Raw genomic sequence first — 22,228 nt, forward strand, 5'->3', positions numbered from 1 at the left:
GAGGCCAAGGCAGGAGGATCACTTGAGGCCAGGAGTTTGAGCCCAGCCTGGGCAATAATAGTGAGATACCCATCTCTTAAAAAAAACAATTAGCTGGATGTGATGGCATGCACCTGTAGTCCCATCTTCTTGGAGGCTGAGGCAGGAGGATTGCTTGAGCTCACGTGTTTGAGGTTGCAGTGAGCTATGATCAGGCCATTCTATTGCAGCCTGGGCAACAGACTGAGACTCCATCTCTTAAAAAGAAAAAAAAGAATTATTTTTCCATTTGGGATAAAAGTATGGAGTGTGGTGCTTTTTCTTCCTCATTTAGAAACTAGATCAAAGTAGTTTTAATAATGGCCTTTGGCTGTGCAGAAGCAGAGCTAACAGTCTGCTGGGTGCTCTCTTTTCAGGTAACATCCAGGGGCTTTGCCCAGTATGAGCTCTTTAAGTCCACTGCCTTGGACGATACAGTCACTGCATCACAAACTATGATCACTTTGGATATTTCCTGGAGTCCTGTGGATGAGATTCTTCAAATCCCTCCACTTTCTTCAACTGCAGCTCTGGTAGGAGTGGAACCTATTTTCTCATTGGGTTCATGAGGCTCCTAAATGTTTGTTTACCTGTTTGTTGCTGGTGCCACATGCTTCTAGCCTCAGCAGTCACTGGGTATGTGGCTGACAACTCTGAAAGGCTGGCCTTGCCCCTGAAGTCCTGCCAGGGGAATCTATCTTAAGAAATTAGAATTGCAAACAAAAATTTATGCACAAGATATTTAATGCAGTGATATAGCTGTGTTTCCAAAATATTAAAAACCAGCGCTCGATTCAGCAGCACATACACTAAAATTGGAATAGTACAGAGAAAATTAGTATGGCCCCTGTGCAAGAATGACATGCAAATATATGAAGTGCATATTTAAAAAAAAAAAAAACAGACCTGAATGTTCAATAGAAAATAGTTCAAATAGATTTCCATGATGAAAAAGTATATAGTCTTTAAAAATCATGTTTGAAAATGTTTTTAATAATAGGAAATGCTTATTAAGCAAAAAAAGGGGAAAAGTACAAAATTATACACATACTAGGATCTCAGCTGGTTTTTAAAGCCTGGATAGTGTTAATACTGGTTCTCTCAGAGTTGTAGGATTCCAGATAATTATATTCTTTATACTTTACTTTTCCTGTAATAGGAATTTTCATACATCGGAATTTACTTTTTACTTTTCTTTTTTGTACAGCCTTAGGTTTATAAAACTTTAACCTCTAGCTAGGACAGTACATTGTGGGTTTAGTTAGAAGGAATCTAATAAACAGATTTATTGAGAGACTTCATTTTTGATGTGTGATATGCTAAGTTATCATTGAATCTTTAGATATATTTATTTAAATTTCTCCTACTCTGTCCTCTTGGAAATTCCCTGGCAAAGGGTAGGAGAACATGTAAGGAGGGCAGTTCCATGTAGGTTACAGTTGTGGTATAGAGAGAAGGTTTGGTAGTCTGAATTTAGGTCACTGTGTCAGGATGACAAGATCTGTAGTATCTCTGATTAAGATGTGCTAAATAAGAATAAGGTGTTGACCTAATTTTTCAATTCATTTGTGCTTTATGAAATATATTTTTTAATGTGTGGATGGTTTGAAATTCAAGTAACTGTGACCCTTATGCAAAAAAATCGGATTACCGGGGAAAACTGACAAACTTTGGGAATTTTTTAGAATATTAAAGTGGACTCAGGAGATCCCAGAGGTCCTCTGAATCATCTCTACAGAGAACTGAAATTTCTGCTGGTGAGTATCCTTCTGGAATCTCCAACTTTAATTAAATCTCACGTTTTCATAAAAATGTTGCTAGTACCATTTTTACTTAATTTTGTGTTCTTCAAAATTTGTCCCAGTTGTTATATGTTCATTAAATACTCTGACAATTTGGATAGTTTAATTTTACTTGTGTATTAGTACAGTTGAAGGGAGCATTAGTTAGTTAATAGCTATAATTTTTCCACCTTTTGTACTAGAGTGTTTGGTTTTATTCATATGATGGATTCCTCACTTTCACTCATATGGTCCAGCTGCCTCTTTATTCCAAATGCATATATAACCTGCTTATTGATAACTGGGATTTTAATTGATGCTAAAGATTAATGAGCATGTGTTTCAAGAATTTTATACAAATAAAATCTCAAGAGGGTACCTCATTTTAATATAGTAGAAATTTCAGATGTGTTAGCTTGGCACTCAAAACCAGTTATGATTAGCTGCAGCCCTACTTATTTCTTTTCTGTTCTTTTTTTGGCAGTTTTGTTGAGATATAAGTTACAACCCATGAAATTCACTCATTTCAATTATACTATTTTTAATGGTTTTTAGTATATTCACCAAGTTGAACAAGCATCACTATAATTTTGAAACATTTTCATCACTCCAAAATGAAACTCTATACCTATTAGCACTCACTTTCTACCACTATCAGCCCCTGGCAACCAGTAATCTACTTTCTGTAGTACTTTCCTTTTTATTGCCAAATAAGATTTCATTGTATGGATAGACCACATTTTGTTTATCCATTCATCAGTTGATGGACATTTTAGTTGTTTCTACTTTTTGGCTGTTACAGTAGCCAAATTCTTCCATGAACATTCGTGTGCGCGTTTTATGTGGACATACATTTTCACATTTCTTAAGTCGAGTTGCTGCATCATATAGTAACTCTGTATTTAACTTTTTGAAGAACTGTAACTGTTTTCCAAAGTGATGACACCATTTTACATTCCTACCAGCAATGTATGAGGGTTCCAATTTTTCTACATCCTTTTCAACACTTGATATTGTCTGGTTTTTTTATTATAGCCATCCTAGTGGAAGTGAAGTGGTATCTCATTGTGTTTTTGATTTGCATTTCCCTGATGGCTAATAACATTGAGCATTTTTTTGTGTGCTTATTGGCTTCTATTTATTTGTTTAGCTTAATCTCACAGCCTACTTCCATTCCCACTGAACCTTCAACCCTCATCATATTGAGCTCCTTGCTTCAATCTTGTCGTGCTCTGGTGTGTGCATCATGATCTGCCTGATGTGTACTTCCGTACCTCTTTGCTGGGTGAACTCTCTGTGACATCTTCACCAAGGGTGATCGCACTGATCCCCCAGGATGGCTTGTGCTGCTGTAGAACTCCACACACCTCTTGTCAGAGTGTATATCAGACACAGTAATTTGATACTTATCTGTCTCTACTAAATTTGAGTGCCATGTACCCTGTTGTACTTTCAGCATCTAGCATAGTACCAAGCATTTTTGATACTTTTTCCTCCTATTATTATGTCTCTGTTTGTATAAAACCTTTTTTTACCTTTCTCACCTTTTTTGAAAGCCCTTCTTTCAAGACCCTTACTGTGAGTTTCCATCATGCTTTTGCTCTCATGTCTCTGCCCTTCTCTCTCTACACCACTAAAGAGAGCTTATCTGTTCAATAATAAGCCTATCTATTCAATAATGCCTTTATAAGCAAACTCCAAACCCTCATGTTTAAACTGATTACAGTTCCTATCTTTCCAACTTCCACCAAAAAATTATTTCCTACTTGGGTAGAGTGCTATTGCCCCAAAATTCAGTATGTTCAAAATGAAACTTATTTTTTTTTGAGACAGTCTCACTTTGTTGCCCAGGCTAGAGTGAGTGCCATGGCATCAGCCTAGCTCACAGCAACCTCAAACTCCTGGGATCAAGGGATCCTCCTGCCTCAGCCTCCCGAGTAGCTGGGACTACAGGCATGTGCCACCATGCCCGGCTAATTTTTTTTCTATATATATTAGTTGGCCAATTAATTTCTTTCTATTTATAGTAGAGACGGGGTCTCGCTCTTGCTCAGGCTGGTTTTGAACTCCTGACCTTGAGTAATCTGCCCGTCTCAGCCTCCCTGAGTGCTAGGATTATAGGCGTGAGCCACCGTGCCCGGCCCAAAATGAAACTTGATGTCCTCTCCAGACTATATCTTCTTTAAACCCCCTCCCCCATTTTTATCTGTAGTTCCACCATTCTTTCAATTTCCCAGGCTAGAAATCTTATCTTTTACTTTAGTAAGAACTACTGTTTCTACCACCACCACTTAACTACTACAGCTAGAAGCTGCTGCTCTACTGTGAGCCAAGCGTGGTGCTAGCTGGTTTGGTTATTTTGGCTGAACGTAACAACAAACTGGGAAAGGGAAGAGCTGGTTCAGATTCTTTCAATTGCATGTCTGTCTGTTAAACTCAAAAGTCTATGCTCTGTTATAATCTCCCTTAAAAATTCACAGAATCTTAGATGTCTATGTGTCTAGAATCTCTCTGAGTTCAATCCCCCTGTATTTTATAAATGGGTAGGATTTTTTCTTTTATTGCACATATAATATACCTCTCACTTTCATTCTCTTCTTTTTTTCCTTTGAAGTCACTTTCACTACATCATCTTAGTCAAAACCTTTGCCACTTTCCTCTAAGACCACTCTAATGATCATTCATTATTTCTCAACAGGGACACTACTGGCATTTGGTCAGGACCATTCTTTGTGATTTGAGAGCATCATACACTTAGCTAGATGTTTAGCATCCCTGGCCGTCGCGCCCCCCCCCCCAACTGAATGCCCAAAGTGCTCCTATATACCCAGTCATTATGGCAACAAAAAATATTTTCACATTTTTCCAAAGACCACCCTCCCCACCCCCAGCAGGGGGTGAGGAATAATATCATTTCTATTGAGAAACACTACTTTCTCTTTTTCTTGGAATCCATCCTTGGTACTTCTGATGGAGGAATTCTTAACTACTTGATCATGTCATTTTACTGCCACAAAATCACCTTTGGCTGTTAAGTCCCATATGAAGTAAAAAATCTTTTTAAGTTTTAAGATCCTAGCCAGGAGTGGTGGCTCACGACTATAATCCTAGCACTGGGAGGCTGAGGCGGGCAGATTGTTTGAGCTCAGGAGTTCGAGACCAGCCTGAACAAGAGTGAGACCCCCGTCTCTACCAAAAATAGAAAAAATTAGCTGGGCATGGCGGCCCATGCCTGTAGTCCCAGCTACTTGGGAGGCTGAGGCAAAAGGATCACTTGAGCTCAGGAGTTTGAGGTTGCTGTGAGTGAGGCTGACGCCATGGCACTTTAGCCAGGGCAAAAGAGTGAGACTCTGTCTCAAAAAAAAAAAAAGTTTTAAGATCCCTTGATGGTAGTCCCTATTCCTTCTGATCTTATTTCCCGCTCTTCCCCAGGTTTCTTCACCCTGGTTGGATCATCCCGTCCTCTTCATCTTATTCCACGCTCTTTCCCTGCTCTATAGGTGATGGTTCCTACATATGAGTTGCAGCCGAAGTTTCACATTGTTCCCCTGGCTGTTGCAGCCTATCAGCCTTTCTTTATTTCTGTTTAGATATTGTATGTTTGTGCATGCATATTTATATTGTTTTTATATAAACTTCTGTTTATTTTCACATTTATTGTTTCCATATCATTTCATGTGTCTCATCTGTCAGTCTTTACCAAAATTACAAACATCTCCAAGGCAAGCCCACCATCCTCAGTCTTGAATCCTATGTAGCACCTATGCACATGGCATTATATCTCAGAGCACCATCTTTGAAATCAGACCACTGGATGTGTATCCTGGTACTATTAGTTACTATTGTGTGACCCTGAGCAAGTTACTGAACCTCTCTCAGCTTCAATAAAACAAGGATAATTGTAATGTCTACCTCATAGAGTTTTGTTAGGATTAAATAACATACTACATATCAATCACTACAGCATTGCCTGGCATGTGATAAACATTTGAGAAATGTTACTACAATTAATGTTATTATTAAATACATCCTTATTGACTAAACTATGTTTTCTGCTAACAAGTTTTTGGGCTTTTTAAATCTCCCATAGGTTTTGGCTGATGGTTTGAGGACTGGTGTAACCGAATGGCTCGAGCCTCTGGAAGCAAAATCTGCTGTTGAACTTGTGCAGGAATTTCTGAATGGTCTATTGTTTGTTTTTCTTAACTGAGAATTTGTACTTGCTATATTTAAATATAAGTTGTTTCTTTAGGCTTGATAGTCTTTTTAGTTGGTGTGTGTGTGTGTGTATATATATAAATAAATATAAAGCTATGAGGTCTGTTATGATCAGAAGGACAGCCTTTGTTCTAAATTGCTAATGATAAAAATCTAAATCTAAAAGTTAATAAGATTTAATATAAAATTTATATAACACAACCATATTTGTGATTGTAGGAAGAGAGGGATGAAACAGGAACCTTTTGAGTACCTGATATGTGCCCAGCATTGTGTGTCAGGGGCTTTTCTGTTACCTCAGTTCATCCTCACATCCCTACCTGATGGGTATCTATTATTACCTCCACTGGAGAGTTCAGTAACTTGGTAAAATCCCCACTTACACTTCTGTTATCCCATCTGCCGTTTGAAAATAGGATTAGGATGGAAATAATTTAGAAAACAGAAAAATAAAATCAAGAATTAATAAACTTTTGCCACATTCTAGACTTAAATAAGTTGGATGGATTTGGTGATTCTACAAAAAAAGACACAGAGGTAAGAGATTATTATCAGTTTAAAAAACTACACTGAAATAGCTTTTAAAATTCAATTGCACTGATATCTTTCAAATGGATCCAGTGCAGTCATGGCAGCATTTTTTTTTTCTTTCACAAACCCAAAGCCTCGGAAGAATGGGCAGCATTTTATGTGTAGTTTTGTTGGTCATAAAGAGAACTAATACATGTGTATTATTAGTTGCACAATTGCAAAGAAGTAGAAATAAATATGTTAATATACTGTAAGATGGTATTACCATAGTATATTAATAACTAAGATGGTACATTACTATGCCATAGATGGTATTGTTAAATTAAGCTAAATATGTTTTCATTTGATGAAGAGGAAAATGGAGACAAAGGTAATTTAATAATTTTTTACATGGAAGGAAAACTGAATGCTTGCTCTTAGGCATTAAAATTTTAAACTAATTTTAAAGTCAAGTTTTATATCTCCTTTGTGAACGGAACGAAGTTGTAGAAAATGCATCACATCTTTTTGTATATGTTGATGAATCTATAATTTCTCAAAACAGCATAAGAAAGCTTAAGTTATTTCACTTAAAGAAAAAAACAAGTATTCTCAGACGCTTGCTTCTTTTCAGACAGTGAAGCATGATGCTGCTGCAGTTGATTGTTCCGTCAAGCGTCTTTTCAACGTACGGAGTGATCTTGATTTTGCTGAACAACTATGGTGCAAAATGAGCAGTAGTAGGTATCCATGATGATTAAAATTTTTCCTGTTATTTCTTAGGTTTGTTTTTAAGTCTTTTGGAAATAATACAGTGTGTATCACTAGTCTGGTGTCTGTTTTACCCAATCCATTTCTAATAATGTATTCTTAAACACATCCTGCTTAAGGATTGTAGTAAGACAAGGCAATTTGTAGAGTCTGTTCTTTTCTCCTGCCTTTTTTTTCCCCAGACACCAAACCAAATCCAGGTCTTTAACTGTAAGACTTAGGTACTTTTTGTGTTATGTTTATATGAATGAATACATATACCTTAGTAAAATTATTAGAAAACGATATTCTGTAGTATTTTACTAAGTGTGTTATTTTTTGGCAATCTGAGTTTGATTTCTTTATTCAGAAATGCATTATATCTTTTTTTGCCTCTTTAATTTCTTTTCCCTTCCCCCACCCATAAAGTAAAGATTCTTGTCTTCTGCTTCATTTGTGTATCCTTAAGATTGATGGCATATTTGATCTGCAGAAATACCCTGAAAATAATGTTAGTCTGACTTGTTTTCCAAGGTGTGATTTCATATCAAGACTTGGTGAAGTGTTTCACGTTGATCATCCAGAGTCTACAACGTGGTGATATACAGCCGTGGGTAGGTTTAGTAGTGTGTATTAGAACATTTTCTCAGAAGCATTAAAGACACAGGCTCTGGAACAGATTGCTTGTTTTAATTTCACCTCTGCTACTTTCTAGCTATGTAAACTTGGGCAGGTTCCTTTACTTTTCTGTGCCCCAGTGTCCTCATTTTTAAAATAGAAGTAGGAAGAGTACCTACTTCATAGTGTTGTTTCAGGATTAATTTAATCCATGTAAAGCATCTAGCGCCTAGCTCATAGTTAAATGCTCGGTATGTATAAGCTACTAATATTGTCATTGTTAACTATTGCTATGAATAAGTATTTGCATGTACTACTGATGAGAATATAAATTGGGACACTCTCTAAAAAGCAAATTGGATAATGTATTGAAATCTTCAAAGTGTATCATGGCCTTTGAACCAATAATTCTTATGTTAGGATCCACCCTAAGCTCATACACAGAAAAATACAAGACTTTATGTATCAGAATCGGATACTTTATGTATCATCACATTATTTATAGTAGCAAAAAATTATAAATGACCTAAATTTCCCTTGTTAATAGATTGACTAAGTAAACAATGATATAGCCACATAATGGCACATGTAATAGTTGCTAAAAAAAGGATGCTGACAAATGATGTAGGAGAAATGCTTATAATGTTCAGTAAAAAGAAAAGAATGTGAATTTTAGAGGAAAAAAATCTAGAAACAAATATGCTAATATCTTAATAGCAGTGGAAGGATTACAAATGACTTTTTCAACTGCAATATACATTTCAGTACTTTATGGATTTTACATAATAAATTTGTGCTATTTTTATAATCAAGAAAGAGCTAAGTAAAAAGTCAGAAACAAAAAGATTTCTCATTTAATGGGAATGATTTTAAATAATGTGACTGCCATTCATGACTATAAAAGTTAGAAACGTTTCGTGAACAAAGGTACACTCCAGAGTAAAGGCGTGCAGGCTCTTCCTAACTGGGCAGTAGTAATTCTAGGCATTTTCATTTTGGCCAGTGAATTTTTCTATGAGAGTTTCTCGTTTAGGAGATGTTTACAAGCATAACTCTACCATGTACTATGAGTGCAAATCAAGGGAAACTATATATATTTGTTAACTGTTGCTATGAATAAGTGTTTGCCTGTATATATAAAAGATAATGCAAAGATTATGATGAAATAGGAAATAGTGGGAAAATGACAAATATTTTATGTCTATTTAAAATGAATTAGTTAACATTTTATTAAATCTGTAAGTTCACAGTTCTTTTTAATTTGCAAATTATCAAGTTAGTATGGATAGTATAGCCAATAAGGAGTTCCTTATGATACATGCATGGGCCACTAGGGAAGAGAGAATTTGTTTTCCTGCAACAAGAGATTTTTGGTGTAGATGAAGATGATCAATTTTGGAAAAGATGCCCAATAGCAACTTAAATCAGCCAGGAGAAGAATTACTAGTTGTAAAGCTTCAAAAGACCACCAATTTCTCTTTGGTAGGATTATATAGGGATGATAAGTTTAAAACCTATATTAGTTGCTTTGGAGTTAAACAAATGAGGTAGGAATGGCATTTTAGAAACTGACATGTTTGTAACTGGGAAGTCTTTGTTCAAATCATTTATAGTGGCAGGACTAAGAATGTAAGCTTATCATTTTTAGCTTATAGCTAACAATTTATTTGTCTTTTGCTTATTGGATTTATTTATATTTATATTTATGGTTTTATAAAATTGTTTTGATTTTTAGCTTCATAGTGGGAGTAACAGTTTACTAAGTAAGCTCATTCTTCAGTCTTATCATGGAACTATGGACACAGTTTCCCTCAGTGGAACTATTCCAGTTCAAATGCTTTTGGAAATTGGTTTGGACAAACTAAAGAAAGATTATATCAGTTTTTTCATAGGTAAGTCCTTTTCCTAGCTCAAAAAATTAAAAAGCACATCACAATTATCAGTCAAATGTAGTTTCAGATTTTATCTTTCTATTTGCTCTGAGTCATTTATAGTCCTGGCTTTGTACCTGGTTCACTGTGAAACAAGCATTCCCCTTCTCTGGGCTTTAGTTTCCCCCTCAATAAAGATATTAGATTAAATATAGCCACAATTTTTGTTTATTTGTTTTAAGTTCAGACATTTGAGATTCTATGAGATTAGTGTAGTCAATAAAAACTGTTTTCGTACATGCTGTTTTAATACCTAAACTTGGTTTTTATTAGGAGCAAGCAGTGATCATTGTTAGCATAAATGTTAGTTTATATTTATGGTGCAATATGCCAGACAATTTGACTTTTTGTGAGGAACAATTTAGCTTGATCATCACTTTCATATGTGAACTATGAAAAATTTACTTAGGTTCCTTAACATGTAATAGACAATACCTAAAGCTTATTTGCATATATGTGTCTTTTCTTAATAGGTCAGGAACTTGCATCTTTGAATCATTTGGTGAGTTTACTTTTTTATTCTAAAGTTGGTTTTTCTTTTATTCAGTTATTCTGCATACAGTTATTAACAAGTGCCTGTAATATGCCAGTCTCTGTCCTAAGTCCTGGGAAACAGATAAAAAAGACAGTCACTGCCCATAATTATTATTATTTTTTTTTACTTCAGCATGTTATGGGGGTACAAATGTTAAGGTTATGTATATTGCCCATGCCCCCCCTTCCACCTTGAGTCAGACCTTCAAGCGTGACCATCCCCCAGATGTTGCACATCTCACTCATTATGTTTGTATATACCCATCCCCTCCTCCCCCTCCCACCTGCCCGACACCCGATAAATGTTATTCCTATATGTCCACTTAGGTATTGATCCATTAATACCAATTTGCTGGTGAGTACATGTGGTGCTTATTTTTCCATTCTTGAGATACTTCACTTAGTAGAATGGGTTCCAGCTCTATCCAGGAAAATACAAGAGGTGCTATATCACCATTGCTTCTTAAAGCTGAATAGTACTCCATGGTATACATATACCACATTTTATTAATCCACTCATGTATTGATGGGCTCTTGGGTTGTTTCCACAACTTTGCAGTTGTGAATTGTGCTGCTGTAAACATTCGAGTACCCTTAATTATTATGGCCTAGTAAGACAGACAAAAAAGTAGTCCATTCAATGTCATTTCTCATTCTCTATAAAGTTATGTTATTGATATATGGTTGTATCCTACTCAAGCCAATGTACTATCACAAATTTCATTTATCTAGAATTGTTAGGGAATGCTTTTCTTTGATAGGCTCTATAAAGGAATGTTTGTTTTATATTTTCTTAACCCATTTATATTATACTTGAAGGATTATTTTTGAAAGAATTTATGATGTTCTTTAATATATTGGTTCAAAAGATACTTCTGGGTTTCAAGGTTATCATTATCAGCTTTGTTGTGTGTTCCTAGTCTATTGATTCAAAAACTTTGGGAGATTGAACAGCACCTGTACTGACACTTGACTTTCATTGGAAGATCTTTTAAAAAATGAATTTATAGTATCAACTTGTCATTTGTCTTTTATAAAAATACATGATAGAAAAACTCTGTCTATTGTGCAGAATAAGACTCAACTGGATTCTTGTGAGGTTTAATTTTTATTGTTCAAATTTTAAACATTTTATTAAGTGTATATATTTTTAGTGGAAACATACTCTAGCAAAAAATATATATACATTTACAGTTGGCCCTTCATATCTGTGGGTTCCACATCCATGGATAGAAAATATTAAAAAAAAATGGATGGTTGTATCTATACTAAACATGTACAGACTTTTTTTCTTGTCATTATTCCCTAAACAATATAGTGTAACAACTATTTACATGGCATTTTCATTGTATTAGGTATTATAAGTAATCCAGAGATGAATTACAGTATATAGGAGGATGTGCTTATATGTAAATACTATGCCATTTTATATCAGGGACTTGAACATTCCTGGATTTTGGTATCCATGTACCCTGGCACCAATCCCCCATGGATACTGTGGGACAACTGTATCTGTGGCTGTAGTGATGTGTCACGTAATGATAGGGATACATTATGAGAAATGTGTCATTAGGCAGTTACCTTGTTCAAACATCATAGGGTGTACTTACACAAACCTAGATGGTATAGCCTACTACACACCTAGGCTATGTGGTATACCAAACCTGTACAGCATATTACTGTACTCAGTACTGTAAGGCCGTTATAACATAATGGTAAGTATTTGTGTGTCTAAACATGGAAACATGTCTAAACCTGGAAAAGGTACAGTAAAAATACAGTATAAACGATAAAAAATGGTACACCTGATTAGGGCACTTAACATGAATGGAGCTTGCAGGACTGGAAGTTGCTCTGGGTAAATTAGTGAGTGAGTGATGAGTGAATATGAAGGCCTAGGACATTACCATATGCTACTGCAGACTCTATATAAACACTGTACACTCAGGCTACACTAAATGTATTAAAAATTTTTTTCTTCAGTAGTAAATTAACTTTAGCTTACTATAACTTTTTTACTTTTTAAACTTTTAAACTTCTTAAACTTTTTGACTCATATTAACACTTAAAACACAAACACATCGTACAGCTGTATAAAAATATTTTCTTTATATCCTTATTCTATAAACTTTTTCTATTTTTGAAATTTTTACTTTTTACTTTTGAAACTTTTTTTGCTAAAAGACATAAAAACACACATTAGCCTAGGCCTACTCAAGGTCAGGATCATCACTATTATTGTCTTCCACCTCTGTATCTTGTCCCACTGGAAAGTGTTCAGGGACACTAACACAGATGGAGCTGTCATCTGCTGTGATAACAATCAATGTCTTCTTCTGGAATACCTCCTGAAGGACCTGCCTGAGGCTCTTCTTGAAGAGTAGGTTTGTTTCCACTGGCATCACAGCAAGCACATGAATAATGTGTAGGACTACATTATAGCTATTGAGTCACTAGGCAATAGGAATTTTTCAGCTCCGTTGTGATCTTATGGGACCACTGTAAGATATATGTGGTCTGTTGTTGACGGAAACGTTGTTATATGGCGCATGACTACAATTTACTTTGGAAGAATAGTATCAAAAGATGGTTACCTCTCATCCTTTTTTTTTTTTTTTTTTTTTTAGTTTTTATTATCAAGCTTCCAAACTTAGGTGTAGTGGGCATACTTATATTCTTTCCAAGATTACACTAGTGAAATCTCTATTTTGCTTATACTTTTTCATTCCAGGAATACTTCATTTCTTCATCAGTAGATATACAAGAACAGGTTTATCGTGTTCAAAAACTGCACCATATTCTAGAAATAATAGTCAGTTGCATGCCTTTTATTAAATCTCAACATGAACTCCTCTTTTCTTTAACACAGTAAGTACTTCTCATTGTTTACTCACATAGAAATGTATTCTCTTTTGAAATAGTTATGGCCAAAATATGCATAATTTTTATTACTAATTAGGATATAACCTGTTCACCCTGTCTTTATGGTGGCATGGGTCTAAGTCAGTGTCATAGGAAGAAAAGGTTTTGGATTCAAAAGAAATCAGATTTGACACTGGCTCTATTACTTCATAACTTCCTTAGGTAACTTCCTTCAGTGAAGCTTGTTTTCTCATCTATAAAAAGGATCTAATGACCTTATGTGTTCTAAAGATTAAATGATGTAATGTGTATAAAGTACCTGACAATAGGTGCTTAATAAATATTAGTTCTTTCTCTCCTTTGCATCCCTACAAATTTGGGTCAAAGTAATCATTGCCAGCCATCTATAGGATAACTTAATGGACTCAAATAATACTTCCAGACCTCTGTCAAAAGCATTTTTATAATTTTAGAGGTTGCATATAATTAGAGATTCTGATTAGTTTTACTAAGCATAGTTTGGAACGATCTTTATACATTGGCTGCTGGTGTCTCATGTGTACTAGGAACCTCAAACTGGAAATAATTGACCTGTTCAGTGAAAGGACAGGGTTTCCTTTCCCTATGGAAGGAAATATGTACCATTATATTTTCCAAAATTAGAATTTGCCTCAGTTGTAAAGGGGAAAGTTTGAAATTGTTATTGAATCTCAAAGGTTTTTCTTTTTAAATTAAAGATCATGTAAATGAATTAACTCTTTAATTACCCAGACTCTGGAAGCCATGGAGGCTCTGCCTTTGTCTCTCTTCTGCCTCTTTGTTTTTCTCTTTTTCCCCATTTGAGTCTTTATTTGGACTCAAATATATTTTATATTAAAGAGACTTATGTCTACTATTAATTTTTTAAAAGTGAATGAGATTTCCTTTCAAAGAAAAAGACATAACCTAAGTTTTGTTTGACAGGGGTTGTTTGTTTACTTTTGTGGCTTTGAAAGTATTGTGAATGTTTTAGTTAATGGTACTCAATAAAATGTTTTCCCTTAGCTTTAGACTACCAGATAGCCTTTATCTCAAATGGCTTTTTTTCTAAAAGAGGTTCAATTGTTTTTTTTTTTAGAATCTGCATAAAATATTATAAACAAAATCCTCTTGATGAACAACACATTTTTCAGCTACCAGTCAGACCAACTGCTATAAAAAACTTATTTCAAAGGTAAGCAATTTAATAATTAAATTATACCTTTAGTTCAGCCATGATTCTGGGCAATTTTGGTGTCCATGTTCCATGGGGACCTCATGAACCAGAGCTGCATCACCTTTGAAACCTTAATCATCTACATCCCGCTTTCTGACCATAGTCTGATAGAGTCCCCCCTCTTCATTCTCACAGACCTTATTTTTCTCTAAATTTCTGATTCCTTCAAAGAGTGAAAAGTATAGCTGGAAAGGAAATGACAAATTAGGAGAAAAGTGACTGGGATAGTGACAACAAGGTCCAGGATATGACTGGGAGTGAGCGAAGGGTTTGGGATTGGGGGAGGTAGGGAAGCATGAGGTTAAGATGGTAGATGGGTCATCCATGTGGACACTGAGGTCACCTCCAATGATGATCTTCCCTGACTGTTCCCTCAGCGTAAAATATACTTGAAATTCCTCTCATACTTCTGCCACTCTACTTATGTCCTCCCTCTGTTTAGCTCCTTCTTAGCTAAACTCTCATCATTCCCCTGAAACTGCTGTGGCAAAGGCTGCCAGTGGCTTTCTGACTGCCAATTCCAGTGGACATTTTTCAGTAGAAGAATGTTTTTTAGTCCCTTGTGTAATTGTTGGCGCACAAATTCTTTCTACTTTTCATTTATCAGTTGTCTGGCATTTAGCATTGTTGCTTTCTTGAACCTGTCTCCTTAGTTTCTGTGATATAGCATTCTGTCTTAATTTTAATTCTACCTCTGGCCCACTACCAAGACTGACATTAGTTCTCCTTTCAAATTCTTTTTCCTTTGCCTGTTTTCTATATGTGAGTTTTTACCAGAACTCCACCCTCTGCCTTCTTTTCTTCTTACTTCCTATGCAGGGTAGAGAACCTGCTGGCCTCAAAGCCACATATGGCCTTCCAGGTCCCTGAGTGTGGCCCCTCAACCGAATCAAGCTTCACAGAACAAATCCCTTTATTAAAAGGATTTGTTCTGTAACATTTGGATTCAGTCAAAAGGCTGCACTTAAGTATCCAAAAGGCCACATGTGGCCCCAAGGCTATAGGTTCCCCACCCTAACACTTCTGAGCTTCAGACCCATGTTTTTAAATGCCTATTAGATGTGAATTCCCAACTTATTAAAGTAGTAATTCAAATTCTAAAGCTGAACACCTCTTTCTTTTTCTTTTCTTTTTTTTTTTTTTGTTAGATAGGGCTTTGCTCTGTTGCCCAGGCTAGAGTGTAGGAGCTAGAGTCATCATAGCTTACTGCAACCTCAAACTCCTGGATTCCATTGATCCTCCTGCCTCAGCCTTCCTTGTAGCTGGGACTACAGGTGCACACCACCATGCCTAGCTAATTTTTCTAATTTTTGTAGAGACAGGGTCTCACTCTTGCTCAGGCTGGTCTTGAACTCCTGACCTCAAGTAATCCTCCTGCCTCGGCCTCCTAGAGTGCTAGGATTACAGGCATGAGCCACCGTGCCCAGCCTGAACACCTCTTAACACTTTTTCCTCCTCCCATATTTCATCTCTTGCATGACCATCATTAATCTCCACCTAATTCTCCCCCCCCCAAAAAAAAATGAAGAACTTATCCTCCATGCATTGTTTCTCCCTCGCTCCTTTAAATGGTTACTAAGTCCTGACCTTGGTAGCTTTTGAATCTGTCTCTGACTCTACATCTTCATGTTATCAGTACTTTTTTTCACATCCGCATCATTTCATACCTGGACTGTGGTAAAATCCTTTTTCCTAACCACTCTTTCTGCCTCTATTATCTTCCTTCTCTATGTCACTGCCAAAGTGATTTTCCTAAAATTTAACGGCCACCATGACTTCCTCAGGTTTAAATGGCTTCCTGTTACCATTAGGACGGTGCTCCAGTGCCTGAGCATGGTGCCTGACCTGCACCTTTCTGGCCCACCTGTCACCATGCTTTCCCACTTTCCCTTTGTCCAGGGACACTGCGTTACTCCATTTCCTCAGAAATTCCACACTCTTACCCCTTGGTTCTCATACACCAGGATGTTCCTTCATCCTGGACCTTGTCTGCTTAAGTAACTCCTACTTGTTATTAAATATTTCATACTCAGCTCACATGCCACAGTCTCTGAGGATTCTTTTCCAACTCAACGATCCCCAATCGTGAGTTAGGTTCCTGTCTTCTCTTGTCCCCTAGCACATCCAGTATTTCTCTCTTGTAGCATTTTCTTTCATTGAATTGTTATTTATATTCTTGTTTCTTTCCTCTCTCTTTTTTTTTTTTGAGACAGTCTCACTTTGTTGCCCAGGCTAGAGTGAGTGCTCTGGTGTCAGCCTAGCTCACAGCAGCCTCAAACTCCTGGGCTCAAGCAATCCTGCTGTCTCAACCTCCCGAGTAGCTGGGACTACAGGCATGCGCCACCATGCCCGGCTAATTTTTTCTGTATATATTAGTTGGCCAATTAATTTCTTTCTATTTATAGTAGAGACGGGGTCTCGCTCTTGCTCAGGCTGGTTTCGAACTCCTGACCTCGAGCAATCTGCCCACTTTGGCCTCCCAGAGTGATAAGATTACAGGCGTGAGCCATCACGCCTGGCCTCTTCCCTCTCTTAACTGTACTTCTTGAGGGTGGGAATTGTGACCTGTTTATCTCTTCTTCCTCAATGCTTATCACATGAGGACTTCTCTAAATGGCTATAGAAGGACGGAAGGACATACCCATTTTTGAAAATTTTTCTTTTGTTGATTTTTCTTCCCTTAGTGAGAAGCCACAGAAATGGAGAGTGGAAATAAATAGTGGTCAAAAGAAGATTAAGACAGTTTGGCAACTGAGTGACAGCTCACCTGTAGACCATCTGAATTTTCACAAACCTGGTAAAGATAGTTTATAATCTGTTCAGATAAATTATTCCAGTAGAAAATGAACTAAATCTTACTGGCAGAGGTCATTATTATAGCTCTTGTGCTAAGTTTTAAATAATTTTCCTGAACTCTAGGTGTAAAACATATTATTAAAAAATTATGATTTTTGTACAAATGTAATGCCCAGAAAAATCCAATGTATAATAATTATAAAAGCGGGCTTTTTTTCATTATCCTGGATAGAAGAACTTATAGTAAAAGAGGTCAAGCAATAGGGTCATATGAGTAAAAAGAGGTTATAAGGTGGCAATGCCAGTTCATACTTCACACTTTTGTGCACTGTTTAAAATGGTGGTGATGATATTTCTGCCATAGTGTCTTCTCTGTGGTTGGGATAAGGGTTGAGCTTTCTATTAATAGTGCTGTATCAAAAGTGGTTCTTCATAGTCAAAAAATGTCTTTTAGCCCTTTGTGTAATTAGCTAGCCCATCAAGTCTTTCTCCTTCAATTAGCACCTGTAAAACTCTTATCTTCATGCATATGGGTTGTATGGTGCTATTGTCGCTTATTCATATAAGTCTTAAATGACTGTGTTCAAATATGTAAGGATTATTTGAAAACAAATCTGATAGTTTTCAGACAGAATCTAAGATTTCAAAGGCCTATAATCAACCACTGCTGTGAATACAAATAGTTCTATTTTACTGGTTGATACCTTGCAAATATATTTCCAGAAAATATTTATTCTTCCCCCTACCCAAATATATTTTGATTCAGGCATAATGGAAACATCTCTCAACTAGAAGCTGTGTTCTTCATATGGCTGAACTGCAAAAGTCCTAAAAAAAACTAAAAGAATTTTCCTGGAAACCATCAATTAAAATTGTGCTGTGTCTTTTCTAAATGTGATATAAAACCTAGAAACTTAGAAAAGATCGAAAATGAACTATAGAAAAATTTCTGCATGACAAAAATATCAGAGACAAAACAATAGACAAATGTTGAAAAATGAGGAAAAGAAATCTGTAGCCCATGTTCAGAAATGGGGTTATATTCCCTAGTATATAAGGAATTTTCACATCAGTAAGAAAAATATTAGTAACTCAATTTAAAGGATGGGCAACTAATATAAACAGTTTACCTAAAAAGAAATTCAAATGTCATCTTAAAAGGTGGTCAGTCTCCACCTATAATAAGAGAAATGTGAATATAGATACCATTTTTTACCTGTCAGATTAGGAAAGATCAAAAAGCTTGGTGTCAGTGCTGGAAAAAGTATGGGGAACAATCAACCTCACACATTGTGAGTTGGCATGTGAAGTGATACAGCTTCTGTGAAGGGTGAGATTCATCAAAATTATAAGAGAATACATTCTTTAGCCTATCAGTTTCATCAATAGGAATTTATTAAATAATTTTACATATAACCAGACATGTGCAAACAGACCTATGAACAAGGTTATTAGTTGCAGTATTGTTTACTGTACCAAAAACATGTAGACTGAGACATAGAAAAAGGCCTGAAAGGATACAACCAAACTTTTCCCTGAGACGTGGAATGGTGATGGCAGGATGATTGTTGCCAGCTTTAGCTGAACATTAGAATCATCTAGGGAGCTTTTAAATTTCTATTGGCCAGACCAAGTAAATCAGAATCTCTGGGAGTAGAGCTGGGACATCAGTAATTTATAACATTTTCCAGGTGATTCCATTGTGCCAACTTCGGCTGAGAACCACCAACCTAAAGTAAACATTCTATCTACACCTGTTGTTGCCTTTTTTTTTAAAGAAGAAAACAGGTATTTTATGATTAAAAACAAAGTTTTAAAGAAACGAATATGTGATACATTTTTGAAAAATGCCATTTTAAAATAAATTTTATTATATAAAAATTAAACCTCTTATGAGGAAATCCATGCAAGATGAAGCACCTCTTTCCAATGATGCTGAATAAGCAAAGTATACTGAACATATCTTTTAAAGTCTTTTTGATATAGGTTACATTAAAAAACAATAAAAGTTATTTTGAATGTTGGAGTTAAAACAATTTGCTAATGCATTGGTCTAAGGACACTTTTTATGAAAATAAGGAATTCTTATGAAATCATGTATTTATATGCTTGGAAATGCACTCAAATTCCATTTTGGCTTGAACTTTATAACCTCTTCTACCCATCGTATATTCTTGATGTTTTTATTTAGAGATTATTCAGTGACTTTTGGCCCAAAGCAAGACCCGCTCTTGAAGGGGCATCTCATTTGTAAAAGTCATGGGCTATTCAAATAAGGCCCCCAAATGTTTAATTTTTGCCAAAAATCATGATTTTTAAAAGTTAGACTTTTTATTTCACTGGACTGAGCACTTAGGTCAAATACTAGCTTTTCAAGATACCTAATTGGTATGGTGCTCTTGAGTAAAACAGTTGGCAAAAAGCAGGGGAACTTAAGAGAGAAAAGTGTACTTTTAGTTACTATGGGAAGAGAGAATAATGATTAGGAGTTAATGGGGCAGGAAAAACAGTGTCCAACAGAGTGCTTCTCACTCAGTGGGTGCTCCATAAATGATTGTTGATAATGGTGAAAATATGAAATCAAAATGTTGCCCCATAAGGAAGTGGACACAATCCTATCTAAAATGTTGATTGGATCATTTCTTTCTTTTTTTTTTTTTTTTTTTATTTTTATTCTTTTTTGAGACAGAGTCTTGCTCTGTCACCCGGGCTGGAATGCTGTGGCATCATCATAGCTCACTGCAACTGCAAACACCTAGGCTCAAGCAATCTTCCTGCCTCAGCCTCCTGAGTAGCTGGGACTACAGGTGTGCACCACTGCACTTGGCTAATTTTTCTATTTTAGGTAGAGACAGGGTCTCACTCTTGCTCAGGCTGGTTTTGAACTCCTGAGCTCAAGTGATCCTCCTGCCTTGGCCTCCCAGAGTGCTAGGATTACAGGTGTGGGCCACTGCGCCTGGCTTGGATCATTTATTTTTAAAATAAAACATCTTTGGGAGAGAAAAATGGATAAAGTGTAGCCCTAAGACTGCAAATCTTAAATAGAAATTCTTTTCTGAAATTTATGTTAAAATTGGAAGAAAGGTTTAAGTCTAGTTAATGTGGCACAAAAAATAAAGTTCCCAAATTAAAATATATAAAATTTTTAAAATCTGCTTCATATTTTAGCTTGATTAAACATGTTTTAAATGCATCACAAGGGTTTAATATTTAAAGCAGTTGTTCTGATTTTTTTCTAACAAATTCTCTTAAAGTTGAAGATACGTGCCATTCAGATTACCTCTCAATTACTATGCTGTTGAAAAATTCAGCATTATACATGGTAGAAAAGTCAGCAGGGTGTTAAGCAATTCTGATCTCACTTTCTGGTTACAGATTTTTCTGAATTAACACTAAACGGTAGCCTGGAAGAAAGGATGTCCTTTACTAACATGGTTACATGCAGCCAGGTGCATTTCAAGTGAATGAAGTATGCTGATGGGATCCTCTATCAGGTATTAATGTTTACTTTTTATTCTCTTCAAATACTTTGTAGTAAGTACCTTATGTTTTAATTCTTTCTACAACACAAATACGGATTTTTAATATATGAGGAATAGGGATTATTAATAATCACATAAAAGGTTTACCAGATGTTATTGACCAGTGCAAGTCTTTAATTTTCTTTCTACCTTTTGTAGTCAACTTAATATTTCAATTTCATCCTAAAACCAGAGAAATTAAAAAAAACTGAATGGTAATGTTTTCGCACTTAAATCTCTCTATATATAGTAGAAAGAAAGTTTGATTTCAAAACCACTGGTGGAAGAGAAAAACGCTGAACAGACATATCGATTTGACACAGAAAGCCAAGTTTTGTTAAAAATAGTTTTACTCTAGCCCAATGGTATAGGACTAAACTCCAGAAGTAAATACTCTTTAAAATGTTTTTTTTTTTTTGTTTGTTTTGTTTTTTTTTTTGAGACAGAGTCTCGCTTTGTTGCCCAGGCTAGAGTGAGTGCCGTGGCGTCAGCCTAGCTCACAGCAACCTCAAACTCCTGGGCTCGAGCGATCCTTCTGTCTCAGCCTCCCGAGTAGCTGGGACTACAGGCATGCGCCACCATGCCCGGCTAATTTTTTATATATATATATCAGTTGGCCAATTAGTTTCTTTCTATTTATAGTAGAGACGAGGTCTCGCTCTTGCTCAGGCTGGTTTTGAACTCCTGACGTTGAGCAATCCGCCCGCCTTGGCCTCCCAGAGAGCTAGGATTACAGGCGTGAGCCACCGCGCCCGGCCTTTAAAATGTTTTGATTTGAGATCATATTAACCAGAAGAATTAATGGAATAACATTTTCTACTATCTTACTGTTTTAGGGTTTCATAAACAGTATTAAAATCAGAAAATGAGTAAAATGCCCAATATCATTCTTTCTTAAGCCATGTTTGTCCCTAAAAAAATGGAAATTAGTTAATTTTAGCATTTTAACATAGTTAAGAATAAAATGGACCTTTATTTTAAAAAACAAAATATCTAGTTACCTAGAGAATAAATAAATATATATTTAATACCTTAAGTAGTTCTTTGAGGTATTTCATTGAGTGAAGTGAGTTGAATTTAGTGTACGAAGTTTACTCAGAAAAGTGTATATGCTCATTTACTTGGTATCCTTCTAGTGCTTTTCCCTTGTTGGCTAATAGTATTTATAACCTGAAAGGATTGTTATCTATAGATTGAGTCTATCCATCATGTATAGGACAGTGCTGAGATGGCAATAATTTATACATTAAAGTAATATTTCTGGACAGCTTTAAATATGAAAAAATATCAAGTCACAAAATAGTTTGTATACTATGATCCCATTTTTGTAAAATGGGATCATAATATACAGCAAAATCTTAACATTTGGGAGGGGTGGGATTACAAGTGATTTTTGTTTCATTTATGCTTATTTTTATTTTCTAATTCTTAAAT

General features: G+C 35.8%; 2 protein-coding genes and 1 non-coding gene across 4 annotated transcripts in view; 2 read left to right on the forward strand and 1 right to left on the reverse strand.

Moving 5' to 3' along the window:
- The window catches only part of RPL4 (ribosomal protein L4), a 182,388-nt gene that overhangs the window by 18,651 nt on the left and 141,509 nt on the right, over nucleotides 1-22,228 (reverse strand). The window lies entirely within an intron of this gene.
- ZWILCH (zwilch kinetochore protein) overlaps nucleotides 1-22,228 on the forward strand; it is a 36,918-nt gene that overhangs the window by 13,693 nt on the left and 997 nt on the right. Inside the window, exons 7-18 of one of the 2 annotated variants that reach the window (XM_012758610.3) lie at nucleotides 396-551; nucleotides 1,704-1,775; nucleotides 5,890-5,983; nucleotides 6,505-6,554; nucleotides 7,162-7,267; nucleotides 7,812-7,891; nucleotides 9,631-9,787; nucleotides 10,300-10,328; nucleotides 13,092-13,228; nucleotides 14,340-14,435; nucleotides 17,162-17,274; nucleotides 20,649-20,767. In XM_012758610.3, the coding sequence (XP_012614064.2) occupies nucleotides 396-551; nucleotides 1,704-1,775; nucleotides 5,890-5,983; nucleotides 6,505-6,554; nucleotides 7,162-7,267; nucleotides 7,812-7,891; nucleotides 9,631-9,787; nucleotides 10,300-10,328; nucleotides 13,092-13,228; nucleotides 14,340-14,435; nucleotides 17,162-17,274; nucleotides 20,649-20,737 (1,179 nt within the window). In that variant the 3' untranslated portion in view covers nucleotides 20,738-20,767. Of the gene's footprint in view, nucleotides 1-395; nucleotides 552-1,703; nucleotides 1,776-5,889; nucleotides 5,984-6,504; nucleotides 6,555-7,161; nucleotides 7,268-7,811; nucleotides 7,892-9,630; nucleotides 9,788-10,299; nucleotides 10,329-13,091; nucleotides 13,229-14,339; nucleotides 14,436-17,161; nucleotides 17,275-20,648; nucleotides 20,768-22,228 lie in introns of those variants that run through there. The other variant, XM_076004501.1, reaches the window with a different exon arrangement.
- Nucleotides 804-907, forward strand: LOC142871662 (U6 spliceosomal RNA). The gene has a single exon (XR_012919892.1). It is a non-coding gene; the product is annotated as a U6 spliceosomal RNA (small nuclear RNA).

The sequence above is a fragment of the Microcebus murinus genome, chromosome 6 (assembly GCF_040939455.1).
Source record: "Microcebus murinus isolate Inina chromosome 6, M.murinus_Inina_mat1.0, whole genome shotgun sequence".
Classification (NCBI taxonomy): Eukaryota; Metazoa; Chordata; class Mammalia; order Primates; family Cheirogaleidae; genus Microcebus; species Microcebus murinus.